Source organism: Peromyscus californicus, unplaced genomic scaffold, assembly GCF_007827085.1.
Source record: "Peromyscus californicus insignis strain IS unplaced genomic scaffold, ASM782708v3 Scaffold_20__1_contigs__length_68692818, whole genome shotgun sequence".
Classification (NCBI taxonomy): Eukaryota; Metazoa; Chordata; class Mammalia; order Rodentia; family Cricetidae; genus Peromyscus; species Peromyscus californicus.
In genome coordinates this window covers 11,684,830-11,703,882 of record NW_026294503.1, presented here as the reverse complement: position 1 = coordinate 11,703,882, position 19,053 = coordinate 11,684,830, and the positions used below count along the sequence as shown (strand labels likewise).

At 35.8% G+C, this 19,053-nt stretch overlaps 1 protein-coding gene across 1 annotated transcript in view; it reads right to left on the bottom strand.

Annotated features, from left to right (window-relative positions):
* The window catches only part of Pkhd1l1 (PKHD1 like 1), a 156,537-nt gene that overhangs the window by 131,525 nt on the left and 5,959 nt on the right, over positions 1–19,053 (bottom strand). Inside the window, exons 3-9 of the mRNA XM_052747754.1 lie at positions 15,194–15,338; positions 13,143–13,251; positions 9,361–9,418; positions 7,814–7,907; positions 4,926–4,979; positions 4,367–4,440; positions 3,074–3,116 (exon numbers count right to left, since the gene is read on the bottom strand). Coding sequence (XP_052603714.1) covers positions 3,074–3,116; positions 4,367–4,440; positions 4,926–4,979; positions 7,814–7,907; positions 9,361–9,418; positions 13,143–13,251; positions 15,194–15,338 — 577 coding nt within the window. The remainder of the gene's footprint in view (positions 1–3,073; positions 3,117–4,366; positions 4,441–4,925; positions 4,980–7,813; positions 7,908–9,360; positions 9,419–13,142; positions 13,252–15,193; positions 15,339–19,053) is intronic.

Here is a 19,053-nt window from a genome sequence, read left to right as displayed (position 1 = left end):
CTGCTATCAATCTAACCCAGGTTTTACAATCTGCACTTTCAACACCAAAGTGTCTAGGAAAATACTTTGTTAAATTTGTCACTTAAGGAGACCATCTTAATTTGTCTATTTTCATATCATAAGCTTTTCAGTTGATTCCCATGATCTGAAGCCATGCCAGCGTCAATAACACTGTGTCTGGCCAGACACCGCATCTTAAAAATGAATGCTGCTTCTAAAGTTAACAGGAAAATTGCCTCCTGAAATAAAATTTGAATGTAATTTATTGTGGATGACACTGAGGTGATTTCCACTAATTTATTGATAATGACTAGGCATTTCTCAATTAAGACAGCCTCATCTGAACCTTATCAGTTTGGAACAGCTGTTGTTTGAACTTGGGGAAACAGAGCATCAAAGGTTGGGCATTCAAAGAAATGCAGAATGGATGCCAATATGGCCTTTAATTGTTTCATTTGATATGCAGGGGTGCTCTTAAAACTTGTAACATACTAATTTATAACTTATAAAATGATTTAACACTTTTTAATAATACCATGTAATTTTAAACTGAAGATTTCTATGTGGCAAATGTCTAAATTTAAAAGCTACCTTAAATTCCTAAGACTATTTTATATAGAAACATTGTCTTCTAAATTATATGTCATTAATGCAAAAATATCAGCCAGAAGCTTTCTTTTGTCTTTTTCTTTCTTTCTTTCTTTCTTTTTTTCTTCCTTCCTTCCTTCCTTCCTTCCTTCCTTCCTTCCTTCCTTCCTTTCTTTCTTTCTTTCTTTTTTTCTTTCTTTCTTCTGTTATTTTTGAGACAGGGTCATGTTTTGTAGCCCTGATTGTCTGGTATTCACAATGTAGCCCAGGGTATCCTTGAACTTATGGTAAATCTCTTGTCTCAGGCTCTCAAGTACTGAGACTGCAGGCGTTCACCACCATGCCCAGCTGGTCATTAGCTTTAAAAAGAATGAAAATGAAATTAGAAGTCAAGCCACACAATTAACAATTTAATGGAGTGTTTTTGTCAACATTATGTGTGAATTTGAAAGCTTTAAAAATATTTTTTGAAACAGGGTTTCATTTTGTAACCCAGACCACACTGGAATTCATTATGTAGCCCAGGTGGGTCTTAAACTTGTGACGATCCTCCTGTCTCAGCTTCTTGAGTGCTGAGATTACAGGTCTGAGCTTTCTTTCCTGACCAGCCTTTGGTGGGTTTTTAGCTGGAGTCTGGGCCTGTTGGTGCGGCGGATTGATTTATGTTTGCTGCACAATCATATTCTGCCTTGATCACTCAAACCATTTACTTTAGAGTAATTACTTCTCTGAGAGATGCATGATGGATTTGGCAATTAATGCTTTTTATATAGATTCAGAAGCAAGAATTCATTTTATTTCATCTTAGAAAGAATGAGATTGAGAACCTAAAATAACTCTATGTGGTTCTAGAAATCATTTAAAACTCAGTAGTGGTTGGTTTTGACACTGTTTTGTAAACTCTTTGGTAAAATTCTACTGCCTAATTCACAAATTCTTTGGACATAGGTCTGTTCTTACAGAAAATAGCTATTAAGTCACATTGATATTCACGTTGAATAATTTTCAAAGATGTTTTCTAACACATTTGTGTATCTTCTACCCTGATTTGTGCTTGAATTATATTAATCTTCATGTTTCTCTTCCAGTCCACATTGATCTATAATGAAGTATCCAGCGTGGGCATCGTTTTGTTGGAAAATTTTTGCTTCTGTGTGTTTAGAACTAAATACAATGATAGTGGACCTCGTCCTAATTGTAATTTCAGTTCCATGCAGGGAGGGACAGACTCTGAATCCCTCCTTCAGCCTGTGACACTGACAGGAATGACACCACATACTTTTATTACATTGCTGTCATTCATTTCACACTTTTAATCATTGAGCCCTTCTTCAATCAAAAAAATAAATCAAAAGGCCTACATATTATTGATTCACTACAACTTTATTAGTATCAGATACTAAACAGTATTACTCATTTGGATGTCTGTCACCTAGCTCATTTTCTCAATGAAAGACACTATGACATCTGGGACAGAACAGTTCATGCACGTTTGATACATCATGGTCCTGCTCACAAGAGTCATTAGCATGCACAGTTTTCTTGACAGTCAGGAAATGCTGCCCCAACACACATCTTCAAATGTTCCCAAGAGTGCAGTAGCCCTGCTTGGTAAAACTCCTAGGTCAGAATTTTAGATAGTGAGGAGATGTGGTACTGAATGCTGAAACCCTCCATCAGTCATGGCAGAGTGCTGAAATGATATGTCCAGGACGTGGATTTAGACAGCATGCATTAGCTGGTTCTACACACTAGATACTTCTGATGAACTATTTAATATTCATCTCATTTTTTCCAGTGGGAAACAGGGTGAATGATAGCTTGCTTTATAGGTTCTTTGGAAGATGAAACTAGATAACGCAGGTAACATGCTGAACACCATGCCTGCCACGGTTTTATCATTATATATACCAAGAGCTTGCAGCACAATGAGATATGTACATTCTTACTTTTCTATCAATATTTGAAAGCATTTTTACTGAAATATGGGAATAGGAAATTTAGAAATAAATTCTGGTTTTACTCAAAGACAGAGCTCTGTGCTATTAGTAGTGGTTCTAAGACACAGTCTTGAAAACTATAACGTTTTCAACATTCTGAGTATGGATATATTAAAGGAAAATATCAGGTAACATTAGTCATGACACTTTATTTATTCTTACATTAATTCAAAACAAATTTTATTTTTGTTCTGAAAAGAACTACAACTAAATCAGAAGAGGAAAAAGACATAAAATAACACTTTTTCCGTCTCAGCTACATTGTCTTTTTTCACTGTTTTTATAAGCTAGATTGACAGTAACAGAAAGCATTTTTTGTAAGTCACAAGTTATAAGTGAACAGGAATTACAGACTCTTTAAATGTAAATTTTGGTGAAGAACATGATTAATCCTTTAATCTCTGCATCAATAGAGCAAAGTAAATATATACTTTATTTACCCATTTGAATAAATTATGAAAATTATTATTTACAAAATGGCCTACCTTCCATAATCACTATCTAAGATGAAGCTGACATTGTGATGACCTGGAATTAATTAAAATACACAATCAATTAAATTCTCAATCAGAAGAGAACAATAACTCTACATTAAAAGGCTGATTAAAATTTAGAGAAATTTATAAAAAAAATATACTTGACCTATAAAGCCCTAATGAAGTGAAAATCAAATTATTTTTAAAGTATGTACAACATAAATTTATATAAGCAGGTATTTTGAGGTTGTAACTGGAAAATCTGACAAAATACGATTACAAATGATGAATGACAAAAGATGGTATGTTCACTGCCCTGAAGCCCTTTCATTCATTCAAAAGCTATCAAGTTGTTTAGAGCTTTGGCCAGCAGTAGCAGGTACAGTGAAAACAAAGTGTGTGTCCTTCTTCTAACACAACACATTATCGCGGGGAGAGTAGAGCCAGTCAAGAGCAGTGACACAGAGAACTAACCTTTGTGATAACGTTATCAAAGCAAAGAAAAGGGAGGTCTGAGAATGGAAAACAGGGGTCTGAGAAAGAGTTCCGGGCCAACAATTTTATCTGAAATGTTCAGGCTAGAATGTTTACACAGGGCCTGAGACAGAAGGGTGGAAGCTCGCTCAGAAATTAAAAGCTATGTAATGGGAGCTGGAGGAGGCAGGGGAGGGTAATGGGGTAAATATGATAAAGTACATTATATGTGTGTATGGAACACCACAGTGAAACTCTTATGTATAACTATATGTGCTAATAAAACCTTAAAGAATTAAAAGATCTATATGTTTGGAGTATACACCGTGAGAAAAAAATTCCCAAAGGAGACCTTACCCCATCTGAATGGAGAGAGAGGAAGAGTGGATTGGTGGGGGGGCGGAGGTAGAAGGGAGGTGGGGGAGGGGACGAGAGGACAGGAGGGAGGGGAAACTGGTCGGGATGTAAAATAAAATACAGGAAAAAAGAGAATGAAAAGTGAGAACATCAGAATACAAAAGTTAAGAATATTTTCTCTTCTTTGTGAGATAAAAACTACTAATTTTTCTGCCTTTCTGTTTCTGATCTCCATGAAGAGAAATAAAGAAGAAAAAAAGGGTGCTAAATTAAAGAATAAATACAACAGCGGAATTAGTCATGAATCCTCTGAGGGAGGAATGCAGGACAAAAGAAGAAACAAATTGCATCTTGTGCAAACCTCAGGAAGGAACGAAGTTAGAGATTTGAGGGGAAAGTAACCCGGGGAATGTCGAGGAGGAACTAAACCAGGGAAGAGCCAGGCTGGAGAAGAGGGGCGTCAACACTCACCAATGTAAGTCCCGGTTGGCTTACAAGTCGCAGACCCTGCGTCTCCATTGGGATGATCAAGTTTTAGACCATACCTAGCAAAGTAGATAAGCTCACATCGAAATTCACATTGATTATTTGATACCATCGCTCCCTAAAACAATCTCATGACTTCACAGCACAGGTCCAGATGGCAGCTATTGTTGCAACTAAAATTTCAGCAAAATGAATCACTTCTCGGGCACTATTGAAGATATTTCAATCAAATTCATTTATCAGTCAAATAGCTTATGATTAATTTTGGTATCTTTGCGAATGCTCTTTTAAGGAGTTTAAAATGCTATCAAGTGAAACAATGATCTCATAAAGCGATTTCTTAGTACAAAAGAACCTAAATAGTGTACTACATTAATGACATATAGATGTGTATAAGGAAGAAGCCAGTTACATAAATGAATATGAATTTACTACACACAAGATAATTATTACAACACATATAGGTATGCATTATTTATGATTACTACTTAAAATTATTACATTCATATGAATTTTTATTTTGAAAATTATTTTAATTACTTACAAGTCATCAGAATGTGGTATGAGGAGTTCACAGGGCATTCCTCCAATATAAATTCTGTATAAATATTTTGTATTAGAAAAATCAAGTCATATTTAATAAATTATTTAAAATTTTACTTTTTACCAAACTCAGTGGCTACCTTATTTTTTTCCCTCAGTCTCTTATTATTCATCATTCACTCCTTAAACATCTATTCATCATCACTGTGTGTTAGTACTTGCTATTGGCACTGGGACACATCTGTGAATGTGAGACTTCTTTATAGTTTTGTGACAGGCAATTTTCTGGGAAGGATCACTAAATATGACAATCGTGACACTTTTGGCATAAACTAAGCATGAAACAAAACAGGGACTTAGCCACTGAAAGTTTAATAAAGTCATATAAAAATATTTTTGTAAGTCTAATATGTATGAATTAAATATCAGAACACTCAATGTCATCACCAAATGCTTTTGGAAGCTCACAGTTGACAATTATTTTGTAATACCAGAATTTATTATTTGTAGTATCAGAACACATTACCCAGCTTCTGTGAACTCAATTCCAAGCTACATATAGATATGAACTATAAAATTTAAAACTTCTATTAGAAGAAAATGCTGATATTTTAAATGTACTTTTATGCACAGTCCTTTTTTCATTTTCTTAAATCAAAATATAATTACATAAATTTCCCCCATTCTCTTTCCTCCCCAGACCCTTCCATGTCACTATTCCCCTTCTCCCTTCCAAATTCATGACCACTTATTATTGTTACATATATGTATAAGTGCATAAATATATTTCTTTTAACCATTACAATAGGTTTCTTAATAAATAAAAAGAAAAATAAATCGTTATTCCCATTTTGGAGCTCTATCAAGTCGAATTCTCCTTTTAACCTTCTGTCTTAGTCCAAGTAAATAATAAATTCAGCAGCTAACATAGGCTCTTATTGGACAGATTTAGCCATTGTGATCATGCTACAGTATAGTAATTATTACCCTCCCATTTTCTTCCATTTTCAGATGAAGAAACCGAAGCAGAGATGTGAAGTAGCTTGTCCACATCTAGCTAATGAGGGATACAGTAAGAGTTCAAACCCAAGTGTTCTGTGTTCTCACATGAGCTAACTCCCATGGATAGAAAACATATGTGTCTAAAATAGTACCCTATTTGACCTTAAACATATATATGTTTTAGTATTTTTCTTGTTGAAACTTCTAGGTCAAAACTTGTGAATAGTACAAGTTCCTCAACTTATTTGAGTGTCTTTTATGATTTGTACCTAGGCCAGTTTAGGAAATTTGGCTGGAAGGTCTCTTCACTTTGTTCCTAGTACACAGGCCCTTTGCAACTCAGGTAGAGGAAGTGTCTTGGGAGCCCCAGGGTCAGAATCAACAAGGTGCAGATGAGATCACTGACTGTTTAAGAATTCTCATCCTCTTAGCAGGTGAAAGGTTCCCACACTTGCCTGTAACCTCTCAGATTTCCAGGCTACAAGGGTTAAGTAGGCTGACCTCTGAGGCCCCTTCTGAATGATTTTGTGATTTCATAAAACAGGTTTCATTGATTTCCTGTTACGGCACAGAAATAAATTCTAATGGTAGGGAGAGGAATCTCTTTTTTCAATTTTAGCTTTATTTGTTATTGTGTATGTGTGTATGATGTGCATCTATGAGGCTTTGCATAGGCTGGGACTTGCATTCTTGCGTGTGGAGGTCAGAGGTCCACCATGGGCTCTGAGGCTCACACTCAGACAGATGGGCTGGGTGGCAAACATTTTGACCTGCTGAACCATTTTGCTGGATTGGAATCTCATTTTGAAGCTTATAGCTTCCATTCCTAGAATCATTATAGGAAAAGATAAGTGAGAAAATTCTAATAGTTGTAATATAAGCCTTTTATGACACTCAATTATACTGAAGCAAACACTCTTTACGTACACTGAATTGTGCATATAAAATATTTCTCTTGTAATTATTTACGTATATGTACGTATTCACTATAAAGGATTGTAAAATAGTATATACTACCCTGATTTAACTGTGAGTTCTGGCTCACAACGTAGCATATTAATCATTTTGATTTCATTTAGTACAAATCTTTACATTGCTTGTTTAGAAAACTATATATGTAAAATTGTTTTCTATAACCTTTTTAGTATTTAACAAATCTTTTAAGTACTATACAAATTGTAAATTGAGTTTATCTGTCATCTATCTAATACCAGTATTCAGCAGGCATGAAGCACCCTGAAAACAATAGAATGGCATCTACACTTCCTTAGGTAGGAAATGGAGACCTTTCTGTCCTTTAAGAAAGGGCTGACATAACCCCACATACGCTACAGGAAAACATTCAAGTGACAGCAAAGATCTCCAACCCAAAATGTGACAGTTGTTTTTTTGACTAGCCAGTGCTATTATCATCTGGCCCACAGCTAGTAAATAGAGTAACCAAGACTAAAGCTCTGGCTGCTCATGAGCTGTTGACTGTTCCTGCTTTCTATACGCCCCCCCATATCAAAATACAGTAGAAGGGTGTAGATTTGTGTTAGAAGCTTTGAATTCTACTACTAACCTTCACTGAGCTATGCATTCCAGGCCTCGGGTATGTTCACGAGTAAAATGTGGCTGGGTAAGTAGTAAGGTTCTCTATTAATCAAGTTCTGTGGCTATACCCCAATTATTACTAGACATCGCCTTCACAGAAAAAGGAGTGATTTCACACCAGAAAAAAGGAATCCGCTATACTCTGGTTTTCTTCCTCTGTAACTGAAACCCTGACCAGTTCCATCCAATTGTAGTCGACTTTTATATCACTAAGACTCTATTACTTTTAGAATATCATGTTTCATCTATGAGTTATAAGATTATTGTAATATTTTCACAATAACAGATTACCTCAGAATCCTAACATTTCTTCCATTTGAGCTCAATGCAGTATTGCTTCCGTAGACGTCAGTGAAGAGCCTACCTTGAATTGTTATTAATGTACCTAAAGGCAAAACAAACCAAATCTTCAAATTGGTTCTGGTTGACAGTATCTATGTGTACATTTCATTCCAAAACATTATAGATTATCCCAATAAAACTAGAATCCAGACACATATATTGATTGCTTAACACTATTTTTCAGTATTGTTTTCAAATAGCTAAAAATACAGCAAAACATGAAAGAACATCAGTAAAGAGCCATAGATTAATGTGTTATAAAATGAATAACAGGATGAATTTCTTAACAAATATGATTTGAGTCAGTATTTGACTTACTTGGAAAGAAAAAAAGTCCCACTTTATCCCAAATGTTTAAAAAGTAACTTAAATAAAAACAATATAAAATGAAATAAAAAAAATCCTGAAAACTAGATGGAAATTTTACAACACATTTATATAATCAGGATGTTATGGTCTTCCCAAGTATAAACAGGAAGAAAAAAATAGAGACATTAAAATCTATAGATTGAAAAAAAAATCTATAGATTGAATGAAGAAAACTGCTTCACAGAAAACTATTAAAATTTAAAGCAAATTATAAATTCAAAATATAATTTCCCACATATATGACAAAAATGAACATTTAATATCATTGCAACAAAGAATTCCTAGTATGAAAAACATGACTACCACTAGTTCTGGTGTTTCACACCTGGGATTACAGTACTTGGAAGACAGAAACAGAACTGCTGTGATTCAGGCCCAGCCTGATCTACAAAGTAAGTTTCAGGCCAACCAGGGATACACAGCCAGATCTTGTCTCAACTTGTTTAAAAAGTCAAATAAATGAACAACATTTAAAAGAAGACAATGAAAAATAAACCCTAGATAAATGTGGTGGCATCTATCAAAGAAAGGAGAAAGACTTAAAAGCAGTTTTTTTGTTTTTTTTTTTTTTTGGTTTTTCGAGACAGGGTTTCTCTGTGTAGCTTTGCGCCTCTCCTGGAACTCACTTGGTAGCCCAGACTGGCCTCGAACTCACAGAGATCCGCCTGGCTCTGCCTCCCGAGTGCTGGGATTAAAGGCGTGGGCCACCACCGCCCGGCCGCAGTTATTTTTTTAATCAACCTTTTTGAAACAAACTGTCACTTTGTATCAGCTAATTTTCACCCACATCTTCTGAGTTCTGGATATGCAGACATGCCTACCACAAAATTCTTGACAACAATTAGGACTTACATTAGTCCAGGCTGAAGAAAAAGGCATTCTCACATATTTCTACAGGATTAGAAACTGGTAAATCATATTATCATAATAAACACTAGATACTAGCTAAATCTCTAACATGGAAAAACCATTATTAATGATTAAAACTCAACCTTTGTAAATAATTTTTAAATTAGTCATTATTTTTGTAGTCAGAAAATATATTTATGAATTAAATATACTTCTATACACTAAAAGGAAATTAATTGCCACAAACCCCAAAACACTTCAATTGCCATAGAACAGACCTGGAGTCCCAGATAGAGGTGTGATGCTCCTTATTGTTGGGGTTCTAAAACTTCTTGCCTGTGAAAAATATTTATAATCGTGTCAATTAGCATTCCTATCTCTAGTTTGATCCTAATTTCATGATTCGTTTTTTTTTTATTATTTGTATTTCAACATTACCCATAATCTGACTGTCAAAATAGATTTTCAGATAAAACAGGGAGTTTAGGGCATTTTCTGTTTTTTTCAAAATTTTTTCTTTATTCTCTAAAAATTGTCTTGCATTTCACAGTATCCATAGTCTAGAATTTTAAAAGTCAATTGTCCCTTTGTAAGCAGTATAAGCCAAATCACAGCAATAGCCCTTTAGTAAAGACTTTTGGGAATGGATGAAATACATTTTTAAGACTGCTTTTGATTAATCTTTTGTAGAAAAATAAATAACAAAGTGTATTTCAAACATAAAAATGAAAAGTAGAAACATCTCAGCAAGGCTTAGTCACTATGCAAATGGTATTCTTCTACAGCAGAATTACAGGGAGGTCATCAGTATGACAGAAACTCCAATACCTGTGACAAAAGCCCCCCAAAGGCACGTATGTTCCAATCTGTGAGTACATAAGGATATACACAGATGGCTACAAGTAGACTGAAGATTGCTAAGTAGCTGGCCTTGAAATAACATGGGAAACAAAGTGAGAGTGGTGTAATGAAGGATTAGAATGTCGTTGCTAGTTTTGAGACAATGAGAGATGAACAGGAGCTAAGGAAAGTGGGCAGCATCCAGCAGCATGAAAAGTCAAGGAAACATGTTTTCCCTCTAGAGTCTATGGAAAGAATGCTGCCCCTCATAGGCACCTTGCCAACTTAGACTCACATCAGACTTCAATCTACAGAGCTGTAGGATAGGATACTTGTATATCAAGCCACTGTGAGGATGATTTGTTACAGCACCAAATTAGAAACAAATACCTACTTCTCAGTCATGCTTGAGTACATGTATGAAGAAGGGGATAGTCAATGGTTCAAATGGATATTTAAGTTCAACCACCTACTAGTCATATGATTACATGTAAGTAATAAAATTCTTCTGTGCATCTATTTTAGAGATAATAATATGAGCATCCAAAAATGAGATTGTTATATAAGTTGAAAGTTAATAATCATTAAATACTTAGAACACTGCCTGACATACAGTATATAACACATTGAACAATTAATCAAATAAACATAATAAAATTCTTCTGTGCATCTATTTTAGAGATAATAATATGAGCATCCAAAAATGAGATTATTATATAAGTTGAAAGTTAATAATCACTAAATATTTAGAACATTGCCTGACATACAGTATATAACACATTGAACAATTAATCAAATAAACATGACCATTCCTTTTTTGCAGAATAAAATGAGAGATAGCTAATAAAAAACACAAATATTAGTATGTGAAAAAAGGTAGTATTGATTAAGTAAAGTGCTATGGGATGGTCTGCATGTCAAGTGTGTTGCTGATTGGTCAATAAATAAATCACTGATTGGCCAGTGGCTAGGCAGGAAGTATAGGCGGGACAAGGAGGAGAATAAAGCTGGGAAGTGGAAGGCTGAGTCAGAGAGACAGATGCCAGTAAGCCACAAGCTACGTGGCAAGGTGTAGATTTATAGAAATGGATTAATTTAAGCTGTAAGAACAGTTAGCAAGAAGCCTGCCACAGCCATACAGTTTGTAACCAATATAAGTCTCTGTGTTTACTCAGTTGGGTCTGAGCAGCTGTGGGACTGGCAGGTGACAAAGATTTGTCCTGACTGTGGGCAAGACAGGAAAACTCTAGCTACAAATGGTGCCCAAAGAGTTGGCAAGAGTTTCCACCTAAAACCTGAGAAAAGATTCTAAAATGGAGCTAAAAACAGCTTCCTAATTGTCTCTCTCAAATGAGCGGCAGCTGCCGGTTTGAGCTACTTGTGGGTTCCTGGCGTGTGCTTGACCTGCAGTATGGCGGGAATGAGGCCTCTGCAAGTGGCACATTAAGCTGCGTGGTGGATGTAGCCTTTGCTAGTACAAAACAAAAAAAGAGGTTTCTGGGTTACACGCTGCTTGGATAAAAGCATAGAGACCCACGATAGCTCCCACAGCTGCTGCAGTTTAAAGCAGTAGATTCATAATAAGACAGATTCAGATGTAATAGTTTACAATGTGTGTAAAATATACATAGGCTTAAAAGAGATAAAAAGGTGATATATACAGTTATATAAACAAATACATAGTTTTAAAAAATAAAGTCTTTAAAGAGACAGTAAAATTAATATAAAAATAAGCCACGTAAAGATGAATATTACACAGAGAATCTGGATTGTGTTGTCTTTGGGATTTTTAACTGCAGAAAAACATTTGATTGTAAAAGCTGCTGAGTTATGCCAAAATGTGTATTTTAAAGGTACCTTGACTTCAAAATTTGGATATAAGGCTATATTGCTTTGGAAAAGAGTCTCTGCTTTTGTTCCCACAGAAAGCCAAAGGCTATGGATTTGTTCCAGATTAAGATACATCAGGTTTGACCAGCCAAGACCCACTAAAAGGTCTCCGATGACACCATGGCCCAGATGATCCAACATCCAGAACGGTTTGAAGGCAACTGGCTCAGACAATACAGCCTCATGGACTATTCCATAATCATAAAATTTTCTTTGTGTCCCCATAAGATACAGCGCCGCCCTCCAGCAGGAAGTAGTAAGAGAAGCTATGCCCAAATTCCCAAATTATATGTAATTTTACTTTGTTAAGGTTAAAACCTTCCTTTTTGAAAAAAAAAGAAAAGAAAAGGGGAAGTGCTGTGGGATGGTCTGCATGTCAAGTGTGTTGCTGATTGGTCAATAAATAAATCACTGATTGGCCAGTGGCTAGGCAGGAAGTATAGGCGGGACAAGGAGGAGAATAAAGCTGGGAAGTGGAAGGCTGAGTCAGAGAGACACTGCCAGCCGCCTCGATGACTAGCAGCATGTGAAGATGCCGGTAAGCCATGAGCTACGTGGCAAGGTGTAGATTTATAGAAATGGATTAATTTAAGCTGTAAGAACAGTTAGCAAGAAGCCTGCCACAGCCATACAGTTTGTAACCAATATAAGTCTCTGTGTTTACTCGATTGGGTCTGAGCAACTGTGGGACTGGCAGGTGAGAGAGATTTGTCCTGACTGTGGGCCAGGCAGGAAAACTCTAGCTACAGTAAAGAGCAGAGCTGATGGACAAAACTGGTCATCCTAAGTGGCACTGAGACATCATGGTATTCAATATTAAACAACTTGAAACCTAAGTGGAATTTTAAAGAATATATAAGACAATATTTGGAGAAACATATTTTCATAAATACTATTATTTAGAAAAAAACTAAATTTGAGGGGTGAATGTGTTCCTTTAGGCTCATTATGTTAGCAATTATATAGAAAGAAGAATAGCTAACATTACTATTTAAAATGGAGGGGTGACTCCCTTGACAGAAAGAAAGGAGAAAATCAAACCCAGAGCAGAATTTAGAAGGAAGGGAATGAATGACGAACAGGAAAATGAGTTCAGGAAATGAGCAACTAATTCATTGATAAAACTAATGTAAGGAGGCAGAAACAAAGCAGCAGTAAAAGAGGTTCAGTTAGTTACTATGGAAGTCAATTAAAATGGAAAGTTACATTTCACTACCTGTTAATATATCTTTTAATGTGGAAATGGATAACAATCTATAAAACTAAAAAAAGTCCAGGTTTGTGAGAAAGAAATAAACTTAATTATTGACAATGAAAAGCTCCTTCATACACTGAAGCTGCATGCCCGGCTGCTGGTGAGTCCTTTGCAAGTGTTATTTTCTGCAATAGGCACCCCATCCACACTGACTCGAACGGTGTAGGTATCTTCTGGCATTGCTCTGGAAAATAAATGAAGAACGCACGAGTGTTGTTGGTTGTTTTACTATTTTGGGGGCCCGCCACCCAGCTCCCAAACAAATCACACCCGGAGAATTAATTAATCTTAATTATAAATACCCAGTCTTATCTTCGTTTAGTTTCTATTCAGCTTTTCTTCTTAACTTATCTCATCTACCTTTTGCTTCTGGGTTTTTCTTCTGTTCTCTTACTTCTGTAAATCTTACTCTTGCTGTATAGCTGGGAGGCTTGTCCCTGGAGTCCTCCTCCTTCTCTGGCCACTTCTTTTCTCTTCCCAGATTTCTCCTTCTATTTATTCTCTCTGCCTGCCAGGCCCACCTATCCTTTCTCCTGCCTAGCTATTGACCATTCAGTGCTTTATTAGACCATCAGGCATTTTAGACAGGCACAGTAACACAGCTTCACAGAGTTAAATAAATGCAGCATAAACAAAAGTAACACACCTTCAAATAATATTCTACAACACATGAGACACACAGTAACTTCTTTCAGCATATAGTAACAGTGAGAACTACTGCTCCAGTCTACATCATTGTTGAAATAAAGCCTCAAATCCTAATTGATCTACTACCGTAAGGTCCACTTTCATATTATGAAAAGAACTTCATTCTAAACCACCCTATATTACAAATTATAATACCATTTAACAAACGCTTGTTGTGGATTCACATATGGGTTTGTATTAAAAAATAAAGTAAATGGTGCCACATCCAGCAATAATAATCATACAAAGTGTGCCACCCTGGTACACTTAGTTACCCTGGCTACACATTTCAAAAGCTGTTAATAAGGTCTCCCTTAAAAGTTTCTATGGCTCCTGAACAGGTAGCAAGCCTAATGCAGATAAAATCCTTCCAACATGCATTTAAGTCAGTATTAGAAGTTACACTTTAAAATGGTTTAATATTCTCCTAAATTATTAATAACACAGATCAATTTGAGGTGATAGCAAAGAATTTGAAATGTTACCATACAAAATGATCATCTTTAATTACAGTAAATATATGAATATTTGAATAAGGTCAATTAAACTGAACAGGAAAGCATGATTTGAATATTTTGAGACACATCATTACTAATTACTAATAGCAGCCATTCATTTCTTAGAAGAGTCCAGTAATGTTAAAAATGTTAATGCCTGATGGAAGCAGATGCAGTGATCCACAACCAAGCACTAGGCTGAGCTCCTAGACTTCAGTTGAAGAGAGGGAGGAGGGACCACAGGAGCAAGTAAGGTCAAGATCATGATGGGGAAAACCACAGAGACAGCTGGCCCAAGCTGGTGGGAGACCATGGACTTTGGCCTGTCAGTTGGAGAACATTCATGGGACCAAACTAGGCCCTCTGAATGGGGGTGGCAGTTATGTGGCTAGATCTGTTTGGGGAGGCCCTGGCAGTGGGACTAGGACTTATCCAGGATACATGAAATATTTGGAACATATTCCCTAGGGTGGGATACTTAGCTCAGCCTTGACACAGTGGGGGAGGGGCTTGGTCCTGCCTCAACTTATTATGCCAGACTTTGTTGACTCCCCAAAGGAGGTCTTAGTCTCTCTGAGGAGTGGATGGGGGATGGGATGGGGGGAGGGTGAGAGAAGGGGAGGGAGGGGTAACTGGGATTGGTATGTAAAATGAAAAAAAAATTGAAAATGAAAAAATAAATAAATAAATAAAGTGATAGTGCCAATAACAGCAGAATGTGTGCAGAGTATATGTTTATGATGTCATCATGTATAAAGAGCATTATGATTGACCATAATAACAGTATAAACCAATATCAACATCACGAAATCAAATATAATGACTAGTAACCAGAATTATTACCTGTAATAGGCAGAGTGATCAAACTGTTAAAATACCAATATACATAACTGATTTCTGACATGATGAAAATAATGTTATTAAAGGCGTATTTAAACAGACCTAGTATAGCATGTAATTTGAGTTGAATGACTTGAATCTTTCTCCACATCACAAGTAATTGACTGGAAAGAAGAAACTAATTGCACATGGTTTCCCAATTCAGTATTGTCAGCTCCATAGTTGAACTGATTTGCTTGAGAAAAACCTGCAAAAGTAATAAAACTCTTATTAATGACATTCCATTTCTTGAACTCTAACAGATATAACCCAGTATTGAACCATTATTTATAACATAATAATGAACAGTACTGAAGGAAAAAGTTCAATTTATTACATACTTATCCCTATGTCCATACTCTGAGAGCATAAATATTGGCCTTGAATTAACTTATTCATGACTTTTTGTTAAATACACATGAGGTGGAGAGAGAGAGATCACACTTTCATTTATATACTCTACAATCCCATGTAATGAAGCTTCCTGTGAGCATGTACTATATAGGTTCCAATATTCTACTTAATTTCACCAGAGAAGCCATTAGAGGCAACAAAGACATGTGGGAACTTCGAGAAAGAAGACAGGCAGAGATTGAGCCAAAGTACACAAAAATCTATTTGCCGAAGTTATGATTAGAAATAAAAGTAAGAGCAAGAGAATGCAAAGCTAGCTCTTTCTAAAGGACTGAGTGGAGGCTATTCCTCATATTACACAAAACTGCTATGCTCTAGACTTTTCTTTCTTTGTTTTTCTTTTATTTTTTAATCAAGAGTATCATACATTCCAAACTGGCCTTGAACTCCTGATTCTCATTATAGATGCCTCTCATCCTTAACCATTGCCACAGCTAACAGGGTAACAGCAACCTTCATCTCTCAGTGGTGCCTTCTCTTAAATGAATTACATTGCTACAGTTACCCTTTCTTAGTTATCCTTGGATATTGGAGCCAAGAGATATGTCCCCCAAATACCATGAATTCCAGATATACTCCTCCCCGTTATTATGAAGCAAAACATCATTACTTCTCTGTGATAAGCAGAATGAATTATCTCTAGTCGTGTACTCAAAATGCTTGATGAAATCAAGCTAATAAGTATTACTGGCAATTTCCAGTCAGTTAACATCAAAACTCATGTTGTAATTCCTAGGAGAAGCCTTTCCTACCTAGGAACTTGGACAGCAAATTCAAGTCCACCATAAACTAAGATTTCTCTACTCCTGGCAGACAAGGCATTCAGTGATAGCTTTGGTGAAAAACAATGCCTGTTTTTCACCATATGCAGCCTCCAACACAGGCCTGTTCTTCACAGACCTATTGCAGAAGCCTTGAGCTGGCCAATGAGGGAAGCTAGTGTCTTGAGTCATGGAATCAGCCTGCATGTTCCACTCCTCTGTGAGGACACTCTCTTGTAAGAGTTAGCTTGAGACATAGATTTGCCTACTTTGTTCTTGGTGCCATGAGTCCCCTCTCCTGCTCACTTCTAAGAATTTCTTGTTCTGATCTTTCAATGCTTTTCAGACCCTGCGTAATCATTAGCTACAACCTTGGAGCCATACACAGATATCACTTAATCTTGAACCACTCTCTTCTGCATGTCAAATCACTGACTGTACAATCTTTACAGCTCAAACTACCAGGGACATTGGCAGTGGGAAAGGGAGACAAGCATTCAAAGTGACTTTGCATAATCTGTGACTGAAATCAGAGGTGATGCTCTTAAGTGACAGAGACATTAAGAGACATATAAAGATGGTCATGGGAACTTTTCAGAGGGTGGAAGGCCTAAGAATATCTAAAAGAAATGCACTTCAGGTAGAGGAAACAGAATGTACCAAGGCAGTAGACGGACCATATTTGTAGAGCCAAGTAATCGAAGCTGTGGTTAGAGAAGTCTAAGTATGAAGATGAAGAGAAGAACAAAAACAGGAGAAATGTAGGGATTTGGATAATTTCTGTGTGTAGAGAAACACTCAAGACTTTGATGCAAATGAGTGGTCTTCCTAGGTTTACTGCTATTCTGACCATGAACTTCTCAGCAAATGATGGAAAATGTTCGGATTAGTGATCCGTCTAAGAGAATATTGAAGGCAATAAGCACAAAAGACAAAGCTTGCTAATATTTTTCAGGAATTTTACTATAAAAGGAGTCAAAGAACTTGAGTTATAGCTGGAGATGGAAGGCAGATAGAGCAAGGAGGCTAGTGATGTTCCTTTAACACTATTTTTAGGTAGGCAAACGAAAGTATCATCAGGCTGATGGGGATAATGAAACTGAACACAGCAAATGGCTAGTGTAAAACAGTAGAAACTTAGTTTAATCTTATTTATTTAGTTTAATCTTATATGGAAATGAAAAAGTATAAATAGGAGTAATTAAAGATACACTAAGTAGTTTATGATGCATAAAATATTTTATGATGTTAAATAACATTAACCAAAATAAACCTAAAAAATGAAACCAATGTATAAGATTAATTAGATAATTGATTAATTAAAATACATCTTTAAATGTTCTTCAAATAATGTTAAAGAGGCACTTACTGTTATTCTAGTATAAAGGTAAATCATATACATTTATGGAATTATCTAAGGTACAATTGTTTTATAAATTTAATTCCTTAGAGTTTTGTCCAGATTGCTTAAAATCCAAAATTATTAAATTTTGAATTTTAAAAATATGTACATTTTAAGAATATTTTCCTAAGCTGGGCGGTGGTGGTGTACACCTTTAATTCCAGAACTCTGGAGGCAGAGCCAGGAGGATCTCTATGAGTTCGAGGCCAGCCTGGCACCAAAACTACACAGAGAAACCCTGTCTCAAAAAACAAAACAAAAAAAAAAAGAATATTTTCCTAAAGATATCAAAGCACTTAACTTTAAAATACCACTATGGCAAAATTTTTGATTTATAGTGAGTTTGAAATTACCAAAATTTTTATTTTATGTCATCAAAGTCTATTATAAGCTGTTTACATTTCATAATATAATTACCTTCAGACTGTGGCTCCAGAACAATAACTTAATATCAACAAATAAGAAAAAAATGGTGAACCCTGAAAGGTCAATAAACTTTACTTCCTTTGTACAATACTATTTATAATAATATAAATGACACTGTGACATTAATATTCTGTTTATTATACTAATTAATGTTAGGAAAACATAAGTAAATCCAGAAAGGTATGGTGTGACTCGCTGTCAAATTAACTGGACATTTTCATAGCCTACAAAGGTCCACTAGACCACATGCATGTAATACTGCCTAGTTTAACATAGGACAAGAAGCAAGACTTCATTGTGACAGATGCCCATCACACCCCAAGCTCCTGGCCTCCATCTCAGATAAAGCTACCTGGGACAGTGCCTTTTCATGGAAAGAATCCAGGCTTTGACTGTCAGCTCCTGGGCTGGAGTCATAGTGCCAGCACTTCCTGCCAAGTTGACTTTAAACAAACCTATAAACTCTCTTCTTCTCCTCATCAGAAAAACCTCCATCATCTCTGCTGTTGGACTGCCAGAATGCTACATAGTGGTGTGTAGTGCTTAACTTGTTACTAGTTCAATAAGATCTCATCTAGGAGTTCTTTAATCAGCTGCTGTCATCCTAAAAACTGTTAATATCCTTCTAAAAATAATACAGGACCCAGTAAGCACTGTTTATTATTTGTTACCAAATTTAACTTCCACCATCCTCTATTTTTCAATTCTTCTCCTATCTTTTCTTTCATGAATAATGAAAGTAAGAAGAAACTCAGCAAAGGATAGAGACCTTATTCCTCAAAACTGAAACCTTAATCAGACAACTTATTCAGGCATAGATTTACAAAAAAATACAACTATAAATCTTGCATATGAAAGATACTATCACTTAATTTGAAGTTTGAAGAGTATAAAGTCAGTTAGTAACCAAAATAGAGTTG